Source organism: Onychostruthus taczanowskii, unplaced genomic scaffold (assembly GCF_017590055.1).
Source record: "Onychostruthus taczanowskii isolate IOZ18803 unplaced genomic scaffold, ASM1759005v1 scaffold1, whole genome shotgun sequence".
NCBI classification, from domain to species: domain Eukaryota; kingdom Metazoa; phylum Chordata; class Aves; order Passeriformes; family Passeridae; genus Onychostruthus; species Onychostruthus taczanowskii.
The window spans coordinates 2,611,960-2,635,292 of record NW_024496525.1 but is presented as its reverse complement, the minus strand read 5'-3'; the positions used below and the strand labels follow the sequence as shown (position 1 = coordinate 2,635,292).

Genomic DNA, 23,333 nt, shown 5'->3' with positions numbered 1-23,333 from the left:
ACCAGCTGAGTGACCAGGGGGTGGGAGCTGCAGTCCCCAAGTCTGGCAAAGCCTGTAGTTAAACTGTGTGACGTGTTGGGAATGGGGCATGGGCTGCTCCCTGAGCTGAGCCTGTGCCCTGTCCTGCAGCTGTGCCACTGGGGATCATCGTGGTTCCAGGAGACAGTGACCTGGAGTTGTGCCGGACCCAGATTGAGAAGCTGCAGGAGGTGAGTCTGTGTGAAAAGTGGTCGTAGCTGAATACTGAGGATGAAGGGACTCAGGGAAAGAATTTCTAAGCCACCTTGACCTGCACACACCACCACACACACTCTTGCTTTAGGTCATGCTTAGAGGTCATGGTTTGCCTTCACCATGTGGTGGAGGCAGGGTGCCAAGCTGGATGCCTTGTTGCTCCCTGCTGTCTGGCAGCTTCTTTTTCAGCATTGCTCTTCTGACTGTTCTCCAAGCCCAGAAAGTGACTCTGAAAAACTACAGGGTAGTATAGAAAGCCAGCACACATCCTGGGGGACTATAACCATTCAGCCCTTCAAGCCTTCACAGGCTCTGTGTTTCCTGTCACAGCTCTGCCTTCTCCAGGTGCCTGGATTAGGTTTGTAACCCCTCCCACTCTTCTCATTTGCAAGCACTAATTTTTGTGTCCTTGCCAATGTACTAGCACGTGTCTGTGACCTGTACACAGACTGTGTTACTCTTGCTCCTGGTGAACAATGCCTTCTAAGCCCATAGTGTGGCTTCTGAAGCTACACTACTCAATCTGATTGCTGCACAGAAGATTGAAGGGACCTTTCTTTGTCTGCTGTTAGCTGGCTCTTGTGCCTGTGGGAATCCCATCCATTGTATGTGTAGAGTCCCTCAGAGCTGAGTTGCAGAGCTGCTTGCCTGGGCTGGCACACTGGCATCTGCCTGTTGCTGTGCCTGCTCTGTGTGCGTGTCCCCTGCCCACTTTGTGCCCAGGCAATGGTGAGGACACACAGGCAGGCACATAGCTAGCAGCTCCTGGGTTCATAGGGTAATGCTCTGCTGCTGTCAGTGTGGTAGACAGATGCCCCTGCATTCTCCTGAACCTTTAAAACTGTGCAGTGTGGCTGGTGTTCCTTGGTCACCTCATGGTTTACCTCTTCTCACTCCTTGGGTAAGCTCTGTGCTCCAATCTTAAAGCCAGGCAAGGACCAGGTACCTTGGCCAGACAGTGTGTAAAGCCAGATATGGCAGCACATCAAGCAACTCCAGTGGGATGAGAGAGGGACTGAGGGGCTGCCCAGACACAGGCTATAACAGGACACCTTGCTTTTCTGCAGGATTTCCCTGCACAGCCCTCTGCTTTAGAGCGCCTGCTCTTCCAGGTGTGTATGGCCTCTCTCTGTCCTCTGGGCCCATCTGTCATGTCCACTGTGCCGGTCTCAGGGGCTCATCTTGTGACACTGCTCTACAGTCAGCTCCAGTCTGTCCCATGGTGCTCCCTGTTGCAGTGTGCTGTGCCTGTGTTCAATTTCATCCAAGTACCTGTGGTCCTCTCTGTCTGCAGGGACGTCTCAAAGCAGGAGCAATGCTCTGAAGAGAGATGCAGAGGCCATAAGCTACATTTTTATCCTCTCTTTTATTATGCAGGAGGGAGATGGAGCCAAGCCAAAGACACTGTCATTCCAGAAGCTGTCACCCAAGTGGTGCTTCCTGGACTGTGAGTATCACCCTCCACTAGGAGCTGGGTCTGATGATGTGCTGGCAAGGTCCTTTGGTCTGCCAGCTCAGTGGAGGTAGGGGATGGAGATCCACATGGCTGCAAAGATCCAAGGGTTATCGATGCCTTAGAAACCATAAAAGCACCTGAGAATTAGGGCATAGGAATTGCAGCTCCTATGCCCAAAAAAGTGGAGGAATCAGTAGCCCAACTGAAGTGCATCAACACCAATGCATGCAGCATGGGCTACAAACAGGAGGAGCCAAAAGATATGGCAGAGCAAGAAAACTATGACATATTTGCCATCACAGAGACATGGCAGGACAAGTCACACAACTGGGGTGCTGCAATGGATGGCTATAAACTCTTCAGAGGGGACAGGCAAGGAAGAAGACCAAGCTGATCTCTTCCTATGTCGAGATGACTTGCTCAGTGGATGAGTGAAAAGCTGTGGATGTTGTCCACCTTAACTTCAGTAAAATGCTTGACACGGCTTTCCACAGCATTCTCCTGGGGAAGCTGGCTGCTCGTGGCTCACATGAGTTCACTGTTCACTGGCTAGAAAACCAGCTGGATGGCTGGGCCCAGAGAGTGGTGGTGCCTGGAGCTACATCCAGCTGGTAGCCCGTCACCAGTGGTCATCCCCAGGGCTCAGTATCAGGCCTGGTCCTGTTTCTTATCTTTATCAGTTTGGATGAGGAAATCAAGCACACCTCAGTCACTTGCAGACAAGTTGCGTGGGAGTGTTGATCTGTGGGAGGGCAGGAAGACACTGCAGAGGGATCTGGACAGGCTGGATCACGAGCCAAGGCAAATTGCATGAGGTTCTAAAAAGTAAATGTCCTGGCTTGGGTCACAACCACCCATGCAGTGCTGCAAGCTGGAGAAATGGGGGCTGGAAAGCCACCAAGCAGAAAAGGACCTGGAGGTGCTTGTCAACGGCAGCTGAACATGATTCAGTGTGTGTGACTGTCAGAATCCGATTACTAAGGTATGCCCCTGCCCAAACTAAGATGAAAATGAGACCATATGTCAGTGACAGTAGTATGGGTTTCATTTGACTGTAAATATGAGAGAGAGAGAGAGAGAGAGAGAGAGAGAAATAGAAAATAGGTGGGGGGACAGAAAGAGAGTAACAGAGACAGAATAAGGAAAGTATCATCACTCCATGGATCCCAGTGATGCTTCACTGATTCTCTCCAGCTGGTCTTCTTGGTGGTGAAGGTCCCCTCAAAAAGAATATAATCTGATGAGTTAATATATGCTCAGGCCATATAGGAAAATCCAAGCACCTCCTTGGGGTAGAGAGTGAGTTTGCCATTGTCTCTTCCATATTTGTTGCATTATGTGTAGTCCTGTGGTGCAAGGCCTCAGGAATGACTATGGGGGCACTTTGAGGGGCCTTTGATGGATTAGTGCACCCCCTCAGCTGCCCCTCACGTGAATGTCCCGTGGATGTTGCCTTCCCAGGGTTGGGGGTTCCATAGCCAGTGCAAGGGAGGATGCAAGTGTAACTTCAGCCCCTGAGCAGAAGTTACAACGCACCAAAACTTCCTACCCTGACCTCAGCTGGGGAAAGGGGGGGAAATCTGTGCAAACCTGCTCCCAGCAAATGGGTCTGTGGGCTACGGCCTCCCCCACCCCAAAGCAAGACAAAGATGATTCTTAGCATGACTGCTGGGTTTGGCTCACATTCTTGTCCTTCTTTACTTGTTTGTTTCAGGTGATTGAAAAATGGGTTTTCCCTTTATTTAATCTCAGCAGTTTAAGCCTCAGTCCAAAGTCCCAGTCAGGTGTCTTCTGGGAGGCTTCTTTGGTTGTAGCTTCTTTATATAGTTTTTATCCAGTTACAATGAGTAAAACTTTATATACGTGTTTGAGGCATGAACTAGTCTCTGACAGTGTCCAGGTGGCCAAGAAGACCAATGGCCTCTTGGCCTGGATCAAGAAAAGTGTAGCCAGCAGGACCAGGGATTGTTTCCCTGTACTCAGCCCTGGTGAGGCCACACTAGGAATCCTGCATCCAGCTTTGGGCCCCTCACTGCAAGAAGGACATTGAGGTGCTGGAGTGTGTGCAGAGAAGGACAATGGAGCTGGTGAAGGCTCTGGAGCACAGATCTTAGGAGGTGTAGCTGAGGAAGCTGGGGTTGGTTAGCCTGGAGAAAAGGAGGCTGAGGGGAGACCTTATCACTCTCTAAAACTACTTGGAAGGAGATTGTGTCAAATTGTGTTGGTCTCTTCTCCCAGGTAACAAGCAAGAGGATGAAGGTAAATTAATGACCTCAAGTTGCATCAGGGAGGTTTTTTTCCCCACTGAAAACGGGATCAAGCATTGGAACAGGCTGCCCAGGGAAGTGGATGAGTCCCCATCCCTAAACATACTTAAAAGATGTGTAGATGTGGCACTTAGGGATGTGGTTTAGTGGTGGACTTGGCAGTGTTGGTTTAATGGTTGGACTTAAGGGTCTTTTCCAACCTAAGCAATTTTTTTGATCATTCTGTGGTTCTATGAATTTGGGGGGGGTGAGAGAACAGACACTCGGTGACAAGCGACAGGGAACCATTGAGGCTTGGGACTCACGGATGTTGGGGTCTTTGGGGCCGAGCACAGCAGTGCTTTCCCCCAGGCTGCGTGTCTGGCTGCGACCGGAGTGGAGCAAGGGGAGTCTGTGGTTCTCTTGACCCTGGAGCTGGAGGCAGCTTGGTGGCATGTGTTTGTCACTGCGGGACTGCTGGGGATGCTCTCCTGTGTTGTGCAGGCAGGGGGCCCCCCTGCTCCAGCATCCCCGGAGCTGGGCTCACCATGAGCATAGCAGTGTTATGGGAGAGCAGCCTCCCTGCTGGGCTCCAGCTGCTGCTTCTTCCCTGCCTGAAAGTAACTTTCTCTTCTCCCGTTTCCTTCTCTGACCAAGAACTTCTCTGGAAGCTGGCTGAGTGAAATGCCCACTGGTAGCATTTCATCTCTCTGACATCCCAGCAAGCAGCACGTAGACCACAGCAGAGCACAGCCGTGGGTTGCAAACTGGGCCTGTGAAGCCTCGTGCTAGGCAGAGAGGGTGCAACTTCTCCGTTCAAGGTTCTAGCCCTGTGTGTGGTGTTGCTGGTGATGCTGCTCCCCAGTGTCACTAGCAGGACTGCTGTAGCAGGGCCGCTTTCCCTTCTGCCAGTCTCCCAGCAGCAGGTTCTGCACTCAGGAAAATGTGTCAGGGAAGAGGCTAGAGTCTCATTCGACACAGCAAAGGTTCATTCAAGTAGCTGAATTATAGGCCTTGAACAGTAGCTCCCTGGATGCAAATACCCAGGATAAACATGGCTCTTTCCCTCCTCTCACCTGCTCTAGCACATCCCCACTCTGTTTGCAGAGAGACTTCCTTGGGTCTGCGAGGATCCCACTGCAGCAACCTCTCCTGGACTGGCACCAGCAGCCTGTCAGGATACTGGGGAAATGCTGCCCTGCATAGGAATCCAGCTGTCCTGGCACTGTGCTTTTACCTGTCCTGGTCTCCTTTGGTGATGCCCTAAATCCATAAGCCCTCCCTGCTCCCCTGGGGGTGGTGACCATGTGTGTCTGGCTCCAGCATAGCCACTTGCTCTGTTGGAGCTCCTCTCTCTCTGTGGTGATCTCTAAGGAAGAGGGATGCACTCAGACAGGCTGGAGGCTGATTTGAAGCTCTCCTGCCATCCTAGTCCACAGGTACTTGGCTCTACAGCTGATGGTGGCATGTTCTGTTGTGCCTGGCATGAGTGGCCTCATCAAGGTCCTTAGTCAAGTCAGCAGGAGGCTGAGCCCTCTCTTCTCCCAGCCTCCTGTAGTGCCCCCATTTCTAAGCAGTGTTCAACAAGGTGCACCATGTTAATCACAGCAGTTCCTCACCTGGTATAAGTGAATGCTGGGATGTGCACTGCATGGCCCTGAGCTTCCTCTGCTCAGGATAATGCTGGAGCACCTGAAAGCCCCCATAAAGGCCATGGCATCAGCTAGTTGTGTTCCTGTCTTACCTGTGGCTTCCTGCCAGGAGTCATTGAGGAGGAGGTAGCAAGCAAAGGTGTGTTTCACAGGGACGAGGTGGTCTGTAGGCCTAAGGGGCTGCCTCTAGGGTGAAGACACCAGCAGATTCATGAAGGGAAGTGGTTTGCTTCTGGTAGGGGCTGCTGTTTGCTTTGCTGTACCCTGTGTGCAAGCCATGAAGTGGCTGGATAGCTCACTGTCACTGATGGTGGGAAGAGCCTGTCTCCCTTGTCTCACACCAAGGATCAGCCCGTCTCGTTCTGTTCCTGTCTTACAGCAACCACGGCCGATCGGTTCTACAGGATAGACCGTGCACAGGTGAGTGCAGCCTCATTCTGCACCATCATCCCCTGGGAAGGTGCTTGGGTATCCCACCTGCACACAGACCAACAGGCAGGCATAGCCTTAGGGCCACACAGGTCTCATAGCACTGCCCTGGCCTTTGGCATCCCCCAAAGGGATGGCATGATGAGCCTGGCCCAGGACCAGGCTCAGCACCTCCAGGTTTCTAGAGGAAAGGGAAGAAGCCTGGGTGGTAGCACAGAACCTTGGGTTGAAAGCTGCCTGCAGGGCCCTCCAGTGCAGCAGGTAATGAATAGCAAACATAGCAAGACTTTGTCAGAGGACCCGCCAGCTGGGATCATCTTCACCAGTATTAGATACTTCCCCTAATGATCTGGGGAAGGGGACGTGGAGATAAGTTTGCTAAGGCAGCAGGAGATAGGAAGCCTGAAAAGAAGAAGGAAATCCAAAGGCTCCCAGGCATAAGACTGTTCAAGCCATCATTTCTCTGCTGTGCAAATAGATGGGCCACAAACCCACCCACTGGGATATGAGGAGATGTAGTTTTGCAGAAGTAGGTCTTGCTTCTGAGGAAGCATGTTCTGACTTGTGTCTTTCAGGAACACCTCAACTATGTGACAGAGATCTCTCAGGATGAGCTCTATGTGCTGGACCCAGAGCTAGTGGTCACTCAGACTGTGAGCACTTCTCCTGCCATGCCTGACCTCGTGGACTCATCTGCCACACCCCCTGGGCACCATTTTGCATTTCCTTCCTGTTCTTCCTCTCCACCCTCCTCTTCTGCCCCCAGGTGAGTCTGAAATGGGAGTGCAGGGCCTCAGGAAGAGTAGACAGTGATGGGAGAGCTAGGGTTGGCTTCACAGCATTGATCCCTGGGCCAGATTACAGGGGAGCTCCCTGGAATAAGCAGGAATTCAGTGTTGAGTAAGACCAAGGGATGAGATGCAGTCCTGTTTTCCTTGTTCCTCTGCCAGTGCTACCCTGAGTAGTGGGGCGTCACCAGGTGGCTCAGCCGTGGGGTCAAGCTCCAGCGCCTGGCCCGTGGGACAGAGGACAAGGGTGTCTCTCAGCCAAACTAAGGCCAGTGACAAGTATGGAGCAATGGTGCCAGGAGCAGTGGTAGAAATGAGAGTGGGGATGGGGAAGAACCCACATCAGGGAAGAAGGAGTGCCACAGGCAGGTTTTTCCATCCCTCTAATGGTGGCATGCCCATTAGGGCCATCTGCTGCCAGGACTGGCAGGGTTAGTTACACTTTCTCTTCTTCCCTTCCAGCACTGAGCCTGAGCGCTGCCTCCCACATAAGGGTGAGTGGAGTCCTACCCCTGGTCATACCCCATCTCGGGTTGTACTCTTGTTTTCCTGCCAAGGGTTTTTTTGGCCTATCCTTTCCCTGGTGAGCAGGGAGGAGCCCTGTTGTTCCATGTGTTCTGAAACATGGAGCCCTGCAGGCAGGTGACCCAGAGGTGAGCACAAGAGACCTGACAGTGATTTGTGGAGTGGCCCAGCCAGACGCCTTCCCAGCTCCAACATGCGGAAATGATGTGGCAAGGGGTTAATCTCCCACCTGCAGAGCTGAGCATTGTGGACTGGGTTGGGAGGCTGTCTCTGCCTCTCCCTGGGGAGGTGGGAGCAGTAGATCAGGGGCCTCACCAAGCTGAGCAAATGGAAAGAGTTTCCTGAAGCATGATTGGAGCCTGGAGGTGTGAGTGAGTCATTGGTGAGAGGCATCTTGGCTGCTGGCTGATGCCCAGGAAACCTGCTCCCCATTTTCATCACAAGTTATCCTGCCCAAGGGCAGAGAGTACTCCCCCTGCACCTCCCTGGAGCTGAGATCTGGCTGCACCCCTAGCTACATGGTGTCTCTTTCCTTTCCCTGGCTTGTTCCTTGCATTCCTGAAGGTGGAGAAGGCATGTAAATGCAGTCTGGCCAAGGGGTTAATCCCTTGAGGAGCTTATGCTCCTGTTCCACACCTCTGGTGCCCAGCTATTGTCTCCAGGATTAGATAACCAGTGCTCCAGATTGACTTTTCTGACCCTGACACATCTCTCTTTGCAGATGACCTTCTGATAGAAGCTGCCAAGAGTGGCAACTTCAGCAAGGTAGGTGCTCCAGCAGCCTGCTGCAATGAGCAGCCAAGGCTGGCTCCTGGGCTGGTGTGCCCCTTGGGCTAAGGGAAGCCCTGCTAGCCGTGCTCTCCAGTTGCCCTGGAGCAGCGCCTCCCAAGGGCCTTCCTTCAGGAGTGGTGGCTAGAAACCAGGCAGGCTTCTGGCAAGGAGCCCTGGTTCGTCCCCTGGGAGACACAAAGGGAAGGGAGGAGAAGGGAGGGGACTTGGTAACATGGCTGAGCTGGACAAAGTTCCCCACCACCACCAAGTATCTACACAACCTGTCAGACACTCCAGGCACATAATACTGGGGCTTGGAGCTGGGAAATGCAACTCATCCTGAGAAATCTGACAATCCTATAGTTCCAAGAGCTGCACCAAGCTGGAAGAGACCTGATGGTGCGAGATTCCTCGGGCCAGACTGTCCTCCACCATGCTGTCAAATCAGGAAGCAAGGACATCGTCAAATACATCATCGAGAATGGTGAGCTGGAGTTGGAGTGCCACTCTTAGCAAAGGACTCTGGCAGCCAAAAAAAAAATCAACCTTCTGCTCAGAGGGAGTGCTCCTGGGCTTAGATCCCTTCCCTCTGGGTTTGCTACATCATCCTTCTGGTGTATGGGGTTTTCCTGGCATCTGTCTGCCAGTACTGGGGTGTCCTCATGGCTATTGCTGCATCCTGGCAGGGCTCAGCATGTCTCTGGGGAAACATTTCTCAGTGTCTTGCTTCTGCCTTCATGCAGCTGACCAGTTGTTTTTGGAAGTTCCCACTGAAATACAGACAGCTTTATTTTTATTTAGATATTTATCTGTAGTAAGTCCGCAACCACTTATTTCCTGGGATCAGGTGGGCTCAGATGCCATTGCTGACCTGAGTTCTTTGGAGCTAGGACTTTTGCAGGCAGCATGAAAATAGCAGCCCCTATGGAATGATGACCAGGGAGTAGGCAGGTCTGTCTCTGCCCCAGAGCAAGGTCTCACTCGCACTCTTTCTTTCCACAGCTCCTTCAGAAATCCTTGATGCCACAGAGGAGGAGAAGTAAGTCGCTGTCTGACTTGCATTACCTGTTGGCCAGACCCTCTGTGAAGTGACCAGTTACAGGGGCACTTCAGCTGTAATTGTTCTAATTGACAGCTGTGATTCCCAGTCCATTTTGGATAGACTGCCCCTGAGTAGCACCCCCTCCTCTGCCTGGACAAACACATAACTTACCATCAGCTGCTGCTGCTGCTGAATTGCTGTCCCTTGCTGCCACCTGCATGTGCTGATTGTCCCTGTTCAGGGGGACATCTCACATCTCCTGCTTTCTCCTCCTCAGCGGTGAAACCAGCTTGCACCAGGCTGCAGCCTTACGCCAGCGCACTATCTGCCACTACATCGTGGAGGCCGGGGCCTCGCTCATGAAGACAGATCTGCAGGTGACAGTGGCAACGGTGGCAGTGGGACTTTCTGGGGTGACCAGAGGGCTGGCAAGGAGCAGAACCAGCAGGAGAGCAGAGCAGGGGTGCTGTGGGTGAAGTGTTTGCCAGTCAGAGAGGAGCTGACATGGAGTACCCATGCTTGCCCAGTAGAGCCCAGCTACAGAGGGGTTAAATCCCTCTTCTCCTGGTGCTTCTCCCTCTGTTGTTTTATTAAATTAGAAGCAAGGGGCTGGAATGTCTCATCCCTGTCTCCCCCTTCCCACCCTCAGGGGTCAGAGCAAGGACATTCTCCCTCCCAGCTGCAGGACTCCCCCGCTCTCCCCCACCCACCGGCAGTCATGATGGGGGCTCTGGGAGCTCCTCTTGGCGGGTGAAGCTGGCCTGCGGGGAGCTGGAGCAAGCAGTGGCAGCACTTTCTCTCACATGCCGAGTTAATTGAGCTGTGCCTTAGTGTCAGGGAATTGTGCCAGACCTGGCAGAAGAGATGCAAAAGGGGAGGGCTTGGGGCCAGATTTTGGTACAGAAGGTTCCCAGGGCTGGCATATGGCAGAGAGGATGTGGTCAGATATCTCTGGTGGAGGCTTGTAGTGATAGGCTGTAGCAGAGGTGATGTACAACAAGCCAAGAAGGTGTGACCCATTAGGAGCCCAGTTGAGGGGTGCTGGTGATGGTGGAGCTTGGGCTTCAATTCAGACAATGCACATCCCTCTTTGCCAGCTGCCAGGAGAATGCAGATAATCTCTGGCTCCCCATCCCTCTTCCTTGGTCCCATCTAAGGCTTTGGCCTTGCACAGTGCCTAGAGTGGGGCTGGCCTAAATGGAGACTCAGCTGGCAGAGGCAAGAGGAGAGGGCAGTTTGGGGTGCATGGCCCCTCTCTGTCCCCAGCCCCCTCATTTGACTGAAGGAGAGGAACAGCCCCCAGCCTGCCAGCACAAAAGGGAGCCTTGCTCAGGCATGCATGCGGCTGCCCCAGGGAATGGGTTTGCACGTGCCTGTGCAAAAGCATGTCGGGTTTGTGGCTGCCTGGAGACCCCGCTGTGCTGCTGCACTGACCTCTCAGGGGCTCCGGGTCACAGCCTGCCTGCACAGGCAGGATCCACCTCATTAGAAACCCCAGCGGCAGACCTGTAGCACGGGTTTGGAGCAGACTGATCCCGCTCCCTGCAGTGGTGAGGGAGGCTGAGCCTTATCAGTTGGAGTGCCTCAGCCCAGCAGGGCAGGGAGGCCCTGGTAGCTCCGGTTTCAGGCTGCAGGCAGGCAGTGATGAGAGGGGCTTCTGCAGGGGAACAGGAAAGAAGCTTAATTCCTCCTCTCTTAAATGAGTGATTGCATTCAGGGGATGTGGGGAGGAGGCCATCAAGGAGAGCCAGCGCCAAAGCACAGCGTGGTCTCCATCCCCTGATGGTGTGGCTGCTGGGGGTTGTGTGCAGGACCATGGGGTGTGCCCATGCAGTCTTGGGGAGCACATCCCAAGGAGATTTCTTGCTGCATGATACCACTCTGCAGCCACACATGGATGGGCTTTTGTGCACAGCCACATCCAGGCCCAGCGGAGGACTCTGCATGTCTGACCATTGTTCCTGATGGAGAAATATAGCTGGGGGCTGCTCTGGAGGCCCCAGCACAATGCTGCGGCTGCCTGTGCCCTGCTGTGCAACAGGGGATGAGCCGGGCAGGATGGGTATCCCTTCCAGGGCTGGTTTTCAATGGCAGCGGCAGAGCGCCAGGTTTCTGTGGCCTTTCTCAGTGGCACAGCAGAGCCTGGGCACTTGGAGAGGTGGAGCAAGGAGCAGGGGGAGGGAAAGGGAGAGAAGACAGAGCTGGGAGCTGTTAACAGATTTGCTTTTTATGGAGTGCGGGAGTTCATTAGTGGACACAATCCAGATGGCTGCAATAAGCTGGTGAAATGTGATCCTCCTTCGGGAGCTGGAGCACTAGCCAGGCTGTGAGAGGGAAGGGGGGTTGGTATGCTTGGGCATTCCCCAGACATACCCCTCATTCCTCACCCTTTCCCGCCTGCCTCCCCAACACAGGGGAAGAGCAGGTCAGGGGGACCAGCCTTTGTCTCTTCTTGGGTGACTTGTGTTGCCCAGGGTCAGTCGTGGCCTAGCCTGTGCCTGGAGCTGATGGCCCTTCAGGGGACAGCTCCCAGGCCTGCAGTAGTCAGGCTCCCCAGGAGCACACTTTGATCCCATGGTAAGCACATGGGCATTTGGCTGCTGCCTGATTTGGGGTTTGGCTGCAGGCTCTGCTGGACCCAGCCACATGGGGGAATGGGGATGCCCTTGGGTGCCAAAGCAGCCTTTAGGCAGGGTTTAACGCTCTTTACTTCTCACCTCCCCTGCGCAGGGAGACACCCCGAAGCACCGTGCTGAGAAAGCCAACGACCCTGACTTAGCTGCCTACCTCGAGAACCTACAGCACTACCAGATGATCCAGCGGGAGGACCAGGAGACAGCTGTGTAGTGCTTGGCGTGCCTTAGCCCGAGCCAGCTCATGCAGGATGAGAAGAGTACAATGCCAACTGGCAGAGCTGTATCTGGCCCAACCCTCCCCAGATGCCAGCCTGGTCCCTGGAGATGGATACAGAAGAGCTCTGCCCCAGGCTGGGCTGGAACTCTCTTTATGAGGACAATGGATATTTCAGACTTGAAGCCTGATTTTTTGTGTGTCCATCCCTTCACCTGTCATTCACCACATTCCCTGCCCTAGATGGGCTCTATCCCCTAGCCATGTTGGAGCAGGCCAGGCTGAAGCCCCCAGTCACCCTTGTTCATGGGAGTAATGCCAGTGCCCCATCCCCTCCTATCTATAATCCTTATGGGATATCATTGCTCAGCCCCTCTCTCTGCTGGCAGTGCCCCTCTTTTAGGCGCTTGGCTAGGTTTGTATCCTGTTCCTCCTCTCCTGTCTGGCACAGCTGTGGGAGGCACAGGCTGCATGGACAGACTGCAGAGGCTGTGAGCTGCAGACTGCCCCAAAGGAAACACCAAAACATACTGGTGCTGCCTTCTCTTCCCTCCTGGGGCTGCACCAGCTTTCTGTGTTGCCCTACCCAGAGCCTTCTACAGCAGGAGGGAAGTGACTTGTGCATCCAGCCTTTCCTCAGAGCACCTGGGTCTGGTGCAGCTGGAAATAGGGCAGCAGGTGCTCTCCTGATGGGCCTTTAGTGCTTAGGTAGCAGTCTGACTCAGGGCTGGGATGGCATGGAGGAAGGCTACCAAACTCTCCCACCATGCTTCTCTCCACGGGGCTGGGTGGAACAGTTTGCACACCCACTCTACTGAGCATCTCTTTGTGAGCCTGCTGCAGGATGGTGGAGAGCTGCACTCAGCTAGTGGCAGTGGCAGCAGTGATGCCTGTTATATTTCCCAAATGCTGAGTTCGATTCAGCTGCTCTCCTTGCTTCAGTTTCCCCCTCAATGCTAGACTTGGCACGGGGCTGGACGGGCAGGGCTGGGGTCAGTGCTGCTCTCAGGGATCTCCTCCTGCTCCCCAGCCTGGCAACATGCATCCTCTTAGGCTGACTCCTGCTACTCCCCAAAACTGGTTGCAGAGTGTTGCAGGGAACTCACCCAGCTGAGACACAACCCACCTGGGCAGACCATGAACTCACCCTCTCCAGTTTTAGTAGAAAGAGGGATTTGGATTCCCAGGAACCATTGGGGCTCGTAGCCCTGAGTCATGCCTGCAGTGGGATGAAGTTTCACCACCTGCCTGCAATGGGGCATGAAGTGCCACAATCCGTCTCTACTGGTGATGCTGTGAGCACTTAATGCCAAGACATCAAGCCAGGCCTTAAGCAAGGCTTTTGCAGAACTGAGTCTCTGAGACCAGGAAGTGCCCACAGAGGAGGAAAGCTGATGGCTCTGAGCCTAGCAGACCTGCTTGGCATTTTTAGGTGGGCAGTGGTTGTGAAGGGGGTTGCTGTTCACATCATGGCTCTGGGAGAGGATACTGCTGCTGCCGTGTGTGGTCTGTGCAGTCCCTCTGCACTCACACACAGCTGTGCCCACTGGGTAGTGCTGGGTGGCACTGTTTGAATCCCTCCTACTACCAAGAAAAGGGTATGAGGATATTGTAGGGAAACAGAATACCCTTCAGACTTTTTGCCCAGGGGCTGGGTTTCCTTGAATGATGGGGCATGCTGTACTGGGGAACAGAGGCGCAGGGCAGTGCAGGGTGCCCAGGGGCCAGTGTCAGTACTGGCAAATAATAATGGTAGTGTACTAATGCATTGACAGCTGGGACACTCCAGAAGTGCCTGGAGTTCTCGGCGGCACTGCTGGCAGGCCACTGACAGACAAGGCACTGTCGTCTTCTCAGAGGTCCAAACCACTGCTGCCCCAGATGGGATGCCCGACTTGGCCCAGAGGCATTTAAAGCCTCAGCTTTCCCCTTTCTCCCTTATAGGTTTTGTACAGGTAGTTGAGAGACACACTGTCCCCTTCCCTGCCTGGCCCCTCCGTGCACCTGTGAGCTGAGTTGCTGTGCAATTCCAAGCCTGCTTATATTTTGGTGAAGAAGGAGGGGGTGTTGGTTTCCCTGCCCCATGAGGGCAGGGGTTCTGTGCAATACCTGGGTCTGTGTTTCTTAGACACTGTTGTAGGATTGTATTTTTGTAACTATGTGAGGGTGCTGGCTCCAGCCGGCCCACGGCCTGGCACGAGCCTGTGTTCCCATTGCTTTTCAACTTTGATTGTTTGGATGTTGTTGTTCCTTGCCATTGAAATAAAGAGATTGATGTTTTAGTTCCTGTCTCCTTGCTGCAGCCAAAGATTGCAGCGGGCAGTGCACAACAGATGCCCTGCATGGCACAAAAAAGGTTGGATCCCAAGGCCTCTGCCCCTGTCCAAACTTGGGGGTACTTTTGGGAGTTCCCTGCTGGCCCTCGTCCTTGTTCACTTCCTAGCACAGCGTCCTTCTGATACTGTTGCTAGATACAGGGTCTTTGTCCTGAGGGACCTTCTCATTCTGTGTCATACATCAATGCTCAGTGTAATGTGGGAAAGGGAGAAAGTGCACTGCCTTCCCAAGTGATCCAGAAGGCCTTGGAAGCGTGAGTCAGCAGCCTGCTATTCCTCCTTGGGGCAAAGGCAGCAGCCCCAGCAGCTGCCACAGCTGTCAGTGGATACTACAGCAGCATCCAGCCTCCAGTTTCAAAATGTTGTTTGTTGGCCTTTTTTTGTGGTGAGCTGTCCCCAGCCATGCTGCTCTGTGGGAGATGAACCTGCCGGGGGCTCTTCCTATTCATTTCCAGCTCCAGCAGGGAGCCTTGGGCTTCTGCCTCCAGTGCTGAGCGCTGAGAGCAGGGATTATCTCTGCCATTCTGGTGGAAGGACTGCTTTCTGATTACAAAAAGGATTAGGGACACTTCTGCTTCCAGCCTCAGACTCATAAGGATGACTGTGGCCAACACACTTCTATCCTGTGGAGTTTTCTTTGAAAAAGGAGGTAATTGCAGTGGTCAATGGCATGCTGGTGATGGAGCCAGTGGGTGATGAGGAGCTATGCTCATACCTCAGACCCGTATTTCTAGGGGCAGTTTGGCAGCCTGCCTAGTGCTCCTGCCAGCCCCTCTGCCCAGAGAAGCAGCCTCCTTCCCTGCCTGCATTGTCCCTTCTACCCCCACTGTGCCTCTCTTTCATGATCTTCAAACTTCAGCTCCTGCCCGGAGCTAACAGTGAGGATCTATAGCAGGTGTAAGGCACACCAAATTGTCCTGGCCTCCCCAGGGACCAGGTGTACGTGCAACTGGGAGGAGGGGGCCCACTCTGCTTCAGTGCCTAGACCCCAGCCTGCTGGCGCTTGGCCCACACAGCCTCAGCAGGGAGGCTGTCAGTAACCATGGCAATTGGAGTCTTCCAGCCGCCCCAGTGTCAAATATACAGCAGGGAAGAAAAGCAGTCCCACTATGTGATCGCTCTGCTGAGGAGTGTTGGAAGAGGGGCAGTGTACCTTTGGGGCAGAGTCCTGCCCTTCTCTCCAAAGGGTGCCAACATCCTCTCTTTCTCCTTTTCAGTCAGGTGCTGGAGGTTCAGAGGTCTGTCTGCCCTCCTGTGGGATGGAAGCACACCTGGGGTGCAGGCACCAGGCACGTGTGCAGGCTGGGAAAGCAGCCCCAGCTAAGCAGGGCTGGGGTGGCAGCAGTTGGCCATGTTAATGATTACCTGGCACACACCTCAACAAGGAAAAGATTGTTCCTCTCCCATGCTTGGCTGTGTCCCTGCAGTGACACTGCAGCAACATCCACTAACAGTTCCCCAAGGACCAGGCTTTGACCAGAGATGGAAAATGCAGACCTGACATGCCATGAATTAGATTGTGACACTTTAAGAGGTAAAAAGCTCAAGTTAATTGCAGGGAAATGCACCTGGGTTGGTCACACTCCCTCTATTATCCTCCTTTCCTCAATATGAGGCCTCTTTCTGCAGTCACGGCCTTTTGCTGCTAATTTGAGTTGGGGAAGGAGCCATTTCCCCCATGTCCCTCAGAAAGAGCCCAAAGGGACCAAGCATCAATGATGTGCATCAACGCATCTCTGCTCTCTCGCACAGCTAGCACTTGTCTCCTGGTCCCCTGGAACGAATGAAAATTCGCACAGGGCTTCACTGTACCTTATGCTGCTGTGCCCTGGGGACTCCAGCGAGATCTTCAGCTCCTGGCCAGAAACAGCTGGAGAAGCAGCAGTGCTTGCTCCACACCTAGTTCTTTAACAGCTCTATAGGCCCTGGTTTGCTCATCACAGTATCGTGATTCAGACGTGCAAACCTGATGTACATCTAGGTCCTTCTTTTTTACATTGAAGTTTGTCTCAGCAGCTTTCTTCAGCTTGAGTTTAAAGGCCCAACAATGGGGGGAGATTACTGGCTTTGATACCTGCCCAGCTATCAGGATCCATTTCTGCATCCTGGGCTCAAACATACAGCCTGGCATCTCCAGATCTCTCACCACACAGGGCAGTACCTGTTGCTCTGTGTGCAGCAGGAAGGGGAGATTACATGTTCCCCACATTTACCAGTTCTCAAAACCTCTCCAGTTGTTTAGGAAACTGCTGGCAGACTGGCAATTAAATGTGGCAATCTCTTGAAAAGTGATTCCCGGTTTCAAAGCAGCTCATAAAAAACAGCCCTGCCCTGCAACCCCACCTGTGGCAGCCCTGCTCTCAGCAAACTTCTTCCAGAATAACAGGCAGAGAAACAGCTCCATTCCCTACCAGAGCCCCATTTTTCTTGCATGACACTCTCTTTTCTGGCTGCTAACGCCAAAAAGGAATTGGCTTTGCTGCTGCCTTGCTCACTTCCCAAGAAAAGGTGGTAGATGGGGGAAAGGAGCAGTCACATCTGCAAGGTCATTTTCATCCCCCATCAGCAGCTGGATACCACTGCTCAGTCCAAGGAGAAGGGCTGCAGCATGGCTGAGCTGGGGAAGGGCAGGCGGGTCACAAGGGATGGAACTGGGGTGACACTTGGGACAGCAGGTAAGTGATGTGCTGCTCTGGGTGCTGAGCAAGTACCCCTTTCCTGGCAACTTCTCATGAGGGGCAGAGCAAGCAGAGAAGGGTGAAAAGGGCAGAGATCATGAAAGGTCTGTCCATTGATACCAGTGGCCTTGATGGAGAAGGAGACATCCACGGAGCTGGTGGAGACACAGGGTGGTTCCCTTTACTCCACCGAGGCCCGGGGGTGCCCTCGGGGCCAGCTTCCATGGGAACTCAGAGCAGCAGCCCGCAGGGAGACGCTGCCCGGCTGTTCAGCTGTGCACCCTTGGGCCGCTCTGATGTTGGGGTGCATGGTCAGCTGAACCCGCACAGCTTCCCCGGTGCCGCACCGCAGGTACGGGTTGGAGAGCACAGCAGGAAGACGAGAGGGGACAAGGGACAGGGACAGGGAACAAGGGACAGGGGCCGTGCCCCGCGGGACCCGACGCTCCCCGTCCCAGCTCACCGCCCCGGAGGAGGCCGCCGCGGGCCCGCGCTGCCCCCGCCCCACCGGCCGAGGGGCCAGCCTGCCCCCGGGCCGCCCCTCCGCCGCCCTGCCTTTGTGCCTGCCGGGGGGCAGAGGAGGAGCTTGCGAAAAGTTTTGGGCTAAAAACCCACCTTTTTGCTGCCAGCCGAGCCCGACGTCAGGGGCCGCTGTGCGCCGCGCGGGGCTCCGCACGCGGCCGCCACACAAAGGCAGCAGCTCCGCTCCGCTCCGCTCCGCTCCGCAGGTGAGTGCGGCCCCCGCCCGCAGTTCTGCGGTCGGGCCCCCTCCGAGATGGGCGCCCCGGGCGAGGCGAGCGGCGACCGCCCATCACCTCCCCAGGGAGGCGGCAGTCATCCAGGCTGAGGGCTCCCCAGAGCGGGAAGGGGATTTGCCGGGGTGGGGGACAGGCTCTGTCTGGGGAGGACCTGCAGAAAAGGGCGATTGGGGCCGAAGGACCGGGGGCGATGCACACACACACACACACACACACACACCCCACCCCCCCCCCCCCCCCCGGTGCTGGATCGCCTGAGAGGAGCCAGGGAAGAGCCTGGAGATGCAGAAGGATGGAGTTTGGTAGGGAGTCAGGGCTCCTGAAGAACAGACGGCTTGAGGCCGTGGCCGGTATCCTACCCCCCATTCCTCTGGGGAAGCACCCCACACTGGTTCGGGGAGAACTCAGCCGGTGGAGATCCTCCGATCGGAGCCCGGGGAGCTGCCCCGGAGCGGGGCTCGACCACCGCCCGCCGCTCCGGAGGGCGAGGGAAAGAGGCTCCAGGGGGCTCACGGCAGCATCTACCCTGAGGAGGGAGCAGAGGGCAGAGGTGCGGAAGGGCGCTCCGGGCTCCAGTCTCTGCCCTCAGTGCAGGGGCAGAACCCTTTTCCCTTGGAGCACCTTCTCGTCCCTGCGAGGGGAAGGTGAGGCCGCCTGCTGGAGAGCCCCACAGCCCCCCTGCTTCCCTCAGCACCTCTAGGAAAGCCTCCCTTGCCAGCGCCGTGCCAGCGCCTTGGCTCACGGGCACATGCTCGGTGTTCCCTTTCCAGGCAGCAGGAAACTTCCTGCTGTCGCGGTGCTTGTCGCTCCAGGCCACGGGCTCCCCGAGCGCTGGGCTGGCTCCTCGAGTGCCGGGCTGCCTGCCCGGAGGCTGGGAAGCAGCTCAGCCCGCAGAGGGAGGACAGCAGTCCTGCGCCCAGCACTGCCGGAGCAGCTGCAATCTGAGCCGAGCAAAGCCCAGCCGAGAGGTCCCGCTGCTGGAAAAGGGGCTGTGAGGGGGGTGCCAGCCCGGCCGCTGCTCCGTTCCCGGGAGCGCATGGGGTCAGCACTGAGGGATCAGGAGCTGAGGAGGATGTCTGGGCCACATTAGGAGAAGTCGGTGGCACTACCTGCCCCGGAATGGTGTCCAGAGAGAGGTCCAAGCCTTCCCATTGCAATAATTGGTATCTGAGCTCCACTTCCGCTTCACCAGGTGATTTTTCTTTTTAGAGCTTCAGCTTCACCAGGTGATTTTATTTTTCTTTTTAGAGCTAATCCTTGATCATAAAAACCCAGAACAGCTAGAGGAGGGGGAAGGGAGAACAGGGACTGATGTTATGCTAGAGCCAGCCAGCATCTGAGGAGGAGAGAAGCCAGGGCCCCGCAGGGGTGCAGGAGGAGTAGGGCTGCGCAGGCAAGCCTGAAGGTGCTGCCAGCCCTGCCAGGAAAAACTCTTGTTTGCCTGGCTGTTTGGAAAACCAGCTGGGAAACTCCACTGCCTTTTCCTTTTGAAAGCTTTAGGATGAGCCATGGCTGAAGGCTCCTGTAGACCTTTGCCTGGGGAATTCTATGTGTTGGGCTGAGCCTGGGTACAAATTCAGGGGTCCCTGGGGCTGTAGCTGGTCATCCCCTCAGAGGGTATCCTTCCAGCAACCCTGTGTATGTGTGGGCAGGGCCCACTGCACCCATGGCAAACAGAGGGAGTCTGTGCCTGGAGGAGAGGCAGGGGTGAGCACAGCAGCTGGGGCTGTCTGTCCTGGGGGCTTAAAGTCCTTGTCAGAAGGGCCTGAGCAGAAGGTGCTGGGCTGGGAGGTAGGTGCAAGGAGCACAGGATGCTCTGCAGCAAAGGATGGGAGAAGTTAACAGAACACCTGAAACCAGGGGGATAGTGTGAATAATGTGGATGCCAGAGGTTGCTATCCCATAAGAGCAGCTACAGAAAGTGGGACAGCCCTGTCTGTAAGTCAGCTCAGCTCCAGCCTTGTCATCTGTAACCAGCCCATCTTGGCTGAGCCCTTGTTCCCTTTGAAGGCAGATGGGTGGGAGCAGAGCTGAGCCGTGCTGTGCTCGGCAGGAGGGCTCCCAGCCGGGCTGGGTGAGGGGGAAGGCAGACCTCACCCCCACGACTGTGCCCTCAGCCAGCCGGTCTGTGTAATTCCCTGTGACAGTTCAGTGCAGAGCAAAGCTGGCAGCTTGGCGGCGGATGCATGAAAGGTGAGTGCACTGGAGCCTGAATAATGTGGGATGCTGCTCTCTCTGGCATGCTGCCCGGGAGCCCAGGGGAGGGAGCAAACACTGACCCTGGGCTCTTCCCTTCGTTGATGTCCCATGGGGCCTGTGGTTCATGCTGTCCTCTACAGCCCAATTCTGCAAAGCCCATCGCAGAGCCAGGGCAGGTGCCATGTATTTTCTGGATGGCTGTTGCCACACAGATATGGGTGGCATCTTAAAAGGCTTTGGGGAACAGGGATGGGGTCTCCAGATTTCAAATGCTGGCTCTGCATGCCTGCACTCCTCTTCCCACTGAGAGCAGGATCTGGGACCCCAGTGTTGGCAGCAGCATCCCATAGAGTCTCGTGGTGGCAGCCAGAGAGGAGCCGTCATATGGTCCAAGGCCACCGGGGCAGGGGGACAAGGCTCAGTCCCCAGAGATGAACCCTTATGTGTGTGCACCCTTGTCCCCAACGTGCTCCCAGGTGTGTGTACACCTGCACACCCCTGCATGCATGGGTGGCGTGGGCAGCAGGCTCCATCCCTCCAATGAGCTCCCACATTGTGGATGCTTTTTTTGGTGTTTAATCCACTGATATAAACTTTCAGACCTCTCACGAAAGCAGGTTTGTTTTGCTGGGCTTTTTCCTTCTCCCTGGCATCCTCTGGAACAGGGGTAAGGTACTCTGGGAGTTGTGTTCCCTGGCCCCAAGGCTCTTTGGTATGGGGCAGCAGCCTGCTGGGTCATGGATAAAGGATCCACAGAGAAATATGGGGGTAAGGGCTGGCAACTGTAGGACCTTCCCCAGATGCTGTGTGGGCTGTGGGGTTCCCCACGGAGAGCATTCGACTACATACAGGGCAATGGGGGGACTGCAGGGGTGGGAACAATCTCTCAGCCCTGCAGCTCCCTGGTGGGAGGCAGTTGTTGAGGTGCACAATTAACCTTCATTTTGCAATTAGTGAACATGTTCTGCTGGGCAGCAACAAGCAGGGCACGGGGGTGTACGTACACACACATGCAGGTGAGAGTGTGCAATGGAGGCAGCTACTCCTGTCTTACTCCCACACAGGCTGCCCACAGCCCACCATGCCCCTCCTCAACAGCACATTGCACCCCAACCTCCAACCCCCGTAGCTCTCTCCTTCCTCCTCAGGCAGGATGCAGGTCCGGAGTCTCCTCCTCCTCCTGGTGCTGATCCTGGTGGCTGCCACCGCTGAGGCTGGCAAGAACAAGAAAGGTGAGGGACAGCCTGGGGCAGGGCACCAGTGGGGCAGGGGGCAGAGTGGGGCATGCTCCCCTGTCCCTGCAGAGAGCACCCACTCCACTTTTCCGCACAGAAAAGGCAAAGAAGGATGCCTCCAAGTGTGAGGACTGGCGCTGGGGACCCTGTGTTCCCAACAGTAAGGACTGCGGCCTGGGCTACCGCGAGGGAACTTGCAAAGATGAGAGTAAGAAGCTCAAGTGCAAGATCCCCTGCAACTGGAAGAAGAAATTTGGAGGTGGGTACATGGAGGTGGGGTCATTGGGGACCACCCTGTGCTGGGTGATGGGGGCTAATGTCCCACCAGGTCCTGGCTGGTTCTGATGCCTCTCCCCTCTCATCCAGCCGACTGCAAGTACAAGTTTGAGAGCTGGGGAGGCTGTAGTGCTCAGACAGGCCTGAAGACTCGCTCTGGCATCCTGAAGAAAGCCCTGTACAATGCCCAGTGTGAGGAGACTGTCTATGTGACCAAGCCCTGCTCCTCCAAGATCAAGTCGAAGTCCAAAGGTCAGTTCCCACCACTCATGTCCCCAGAAGGGTCCTGTTGCAACCCTGGCCAGGGGTTTTTCAGAGCTACCTTGGCCTTGGGCTTGGCTTTGCTGGTGGTGTAGGGGATTTCATAGGATGCTCTTTTCTTTGTACTGTGAAGTCCAGCTGCTGGCTGGGTAGGATGCAGGTGCTACTAGGAAAACCCTGGTCCCCCACCAACCTCTGCCATTTTTGTTGGGATGGGGATTCCCTGCTCTCCTCACTAGGACTGGTGCAAAACGTGGTTTGGCATGGCAGAAGGCTGCCTGCAGGGATGCAGCCTCTGCGCCGTGCTCAGCCAGCCATGCTGGCTATGTTTCTACCACAGCAGTGTCTGGGGCACCATGAGCTGCCAGCACATGCACTAACTCTTTTCTCCTGTGCTTCTTGAATGCAGCAAAGAAGGGCAAGGGGAAGGACTAGAGCAGGAAACCAGCGTCCTCATCGGCCCCTCAACACGGTGCCTACAGGACTGGATGTCCAGCTGCAGCTGGCCCACACTACAGTCTTCCTCCTCCTCTCCTTACTCCTTTCCATGACCTCCTCTTTCACTGAGATGCCTTGTTTTAATCATTAGTGTTGTAGAGAGCAAACCCACCCACCCTGCAGGACAGGCTGCCTCCTTCCTTGCTGCCCCTTGGGCACTACCAGTGCATTCTGCTCACCTCCTCTGGGCTGGTGTTGGGGTTCACTGCAATGTGCTCTGAGAGCTGGGATGGAACACATATTTTTCCACCTTCCAGCACAAATGAGTTGCCTTTAGCACATACTTTTGCAAGCCCAGGAGCCTCCTTGCTCCTCCACCAGGTACCAGTGCCAGAGGGAAGGGCTGGCTGTTGAATGCCTGAGTAACCCCATCGCTGAAGCTTCTCACTCAAGGACTGTTCTCACCTCAGGGGGTTTATTCCAGCATCCCTTTGGCTGGAACATGACTTACCTGCAGCAGTTGAGGAAAACACAGCCATCACCCTGAGAAGCAACTGTGTCTCCTCTCTGTCACTTCTAACCATGTGTGTCCATGCTGGGGCTGCAGCCCCTCTGCCTTTGCCATGCCAACACCAGCGCTGGGTGGGAGCTCTCCTTTTGGAATTTTTCTTTTTCTTTTCCAATAAAAATCTTTTTTAAAAAAGTATCAGAGCTCCCCTGTTGTCCCCACAAGGTGCTGCTGTGCTGGAACCCCAGCAAACCCCAGTTTTGCTGACCCCATGGCACCAGCAGTGAAGTTACCATGCAGCTGGCGGTGGTGGCCTGGGTGCCACATGCACATGGTCCTGGACAAAGCACCAGACCTCACAGCCTCTTTGCAACAACGCTTCAGGTCGCTCCCCCTTGCTCTTGGCAGAAGGGATGGGCTGCAGGAAATGTCACCAGTGGGTGACACTGGGAAGCAGGGAAGGAGCCAGCCAGGTGATGACTCATTCATTCCTCACACCATGGACATTAGTTTCCTGGTCCAAGGTCTTTATTTGTCTTGGGGTGTGTTGGGCTGCAGTTGTAACCATTTAAAAATACCCAGAAACCCACCAGGCATTTTGGGTACCCCTAAAGGCAGTGATGGCGGGGCTCCCGTCTGGGTTGGGGCAGC

At 55.1% G+C, this 23,333-nt stretch overlaps 2 protein-coding genes across 3 annotated transcripts in view; both read left to right on the top strand.

Annotated features, from left to right (window-relative positions):
• The window catches only part of DGKZ (diacylglycerol kinase zeta), a 46,354-nt gene extending 32,079 nt beyond the window's left edge, over positions 1-14,275 (top strand). For both annotated transcript variants that reach the window (XM_041408732.1, XM_041408815.1), the window contains 10 exons: positions 130-209; positions 1,612-1,681; positions 5,968-6,008; positions 6,593-6,783; positions 7,268-7,299; positions 8,052-8,095; positions 8,465-8,585; positions 9,104-9,140; positions 9,421-9,520; positions 11,874-14,275. In XM_041408732.1, the coding sequence (XP_041264666.1) occupies positions 130-209; positions 1,612-1,681; positions 5,968-6,008; positions 6,593-6,783; positions 7,268-7,299; positions 8,052-8,095; positions 8,465-8,585; positions 9,104-9,140; positions 9,421-9,520; positions 11,874-11,990 (833 nt within the window). In that variant the 3' untranslated portion in view covers positions 11,991-14,275. The remainder of the gene's footprint in view (positions 1-129; positions 210-1,611; positions 1,682-5,967; positions 6,009-6,592; positions 6,784-7,267; positions 7,300-8,051; positions 8,096-8,464; positions 8,586-9,103; positions 9,141-9,420; positions 9,521-11,873) is intronic.
• Positions 14,276-21,117: 6,842 nt separating this feature from the next.
• MDK (midkine) lies at positions 21,118-22,866 on the top strand. Its single transcript, XM_041399259.1, has 4 exons — positions 21,118-21,196; positions 21,297-21,458; positions 21,566-21,727; positions 22,146-22,866. Exons 1-4 carry the CDS (start codon positions 21,118-21,120, stop codon positions 22,169-22,171), a joined length of 429 nt encoding a protein of 142 aa, XP_041255193.1. The 3' UTR covers positions 22,172-22,866.
• Positions 22,867-23,333: the final 467 nt, after the last annotated feature.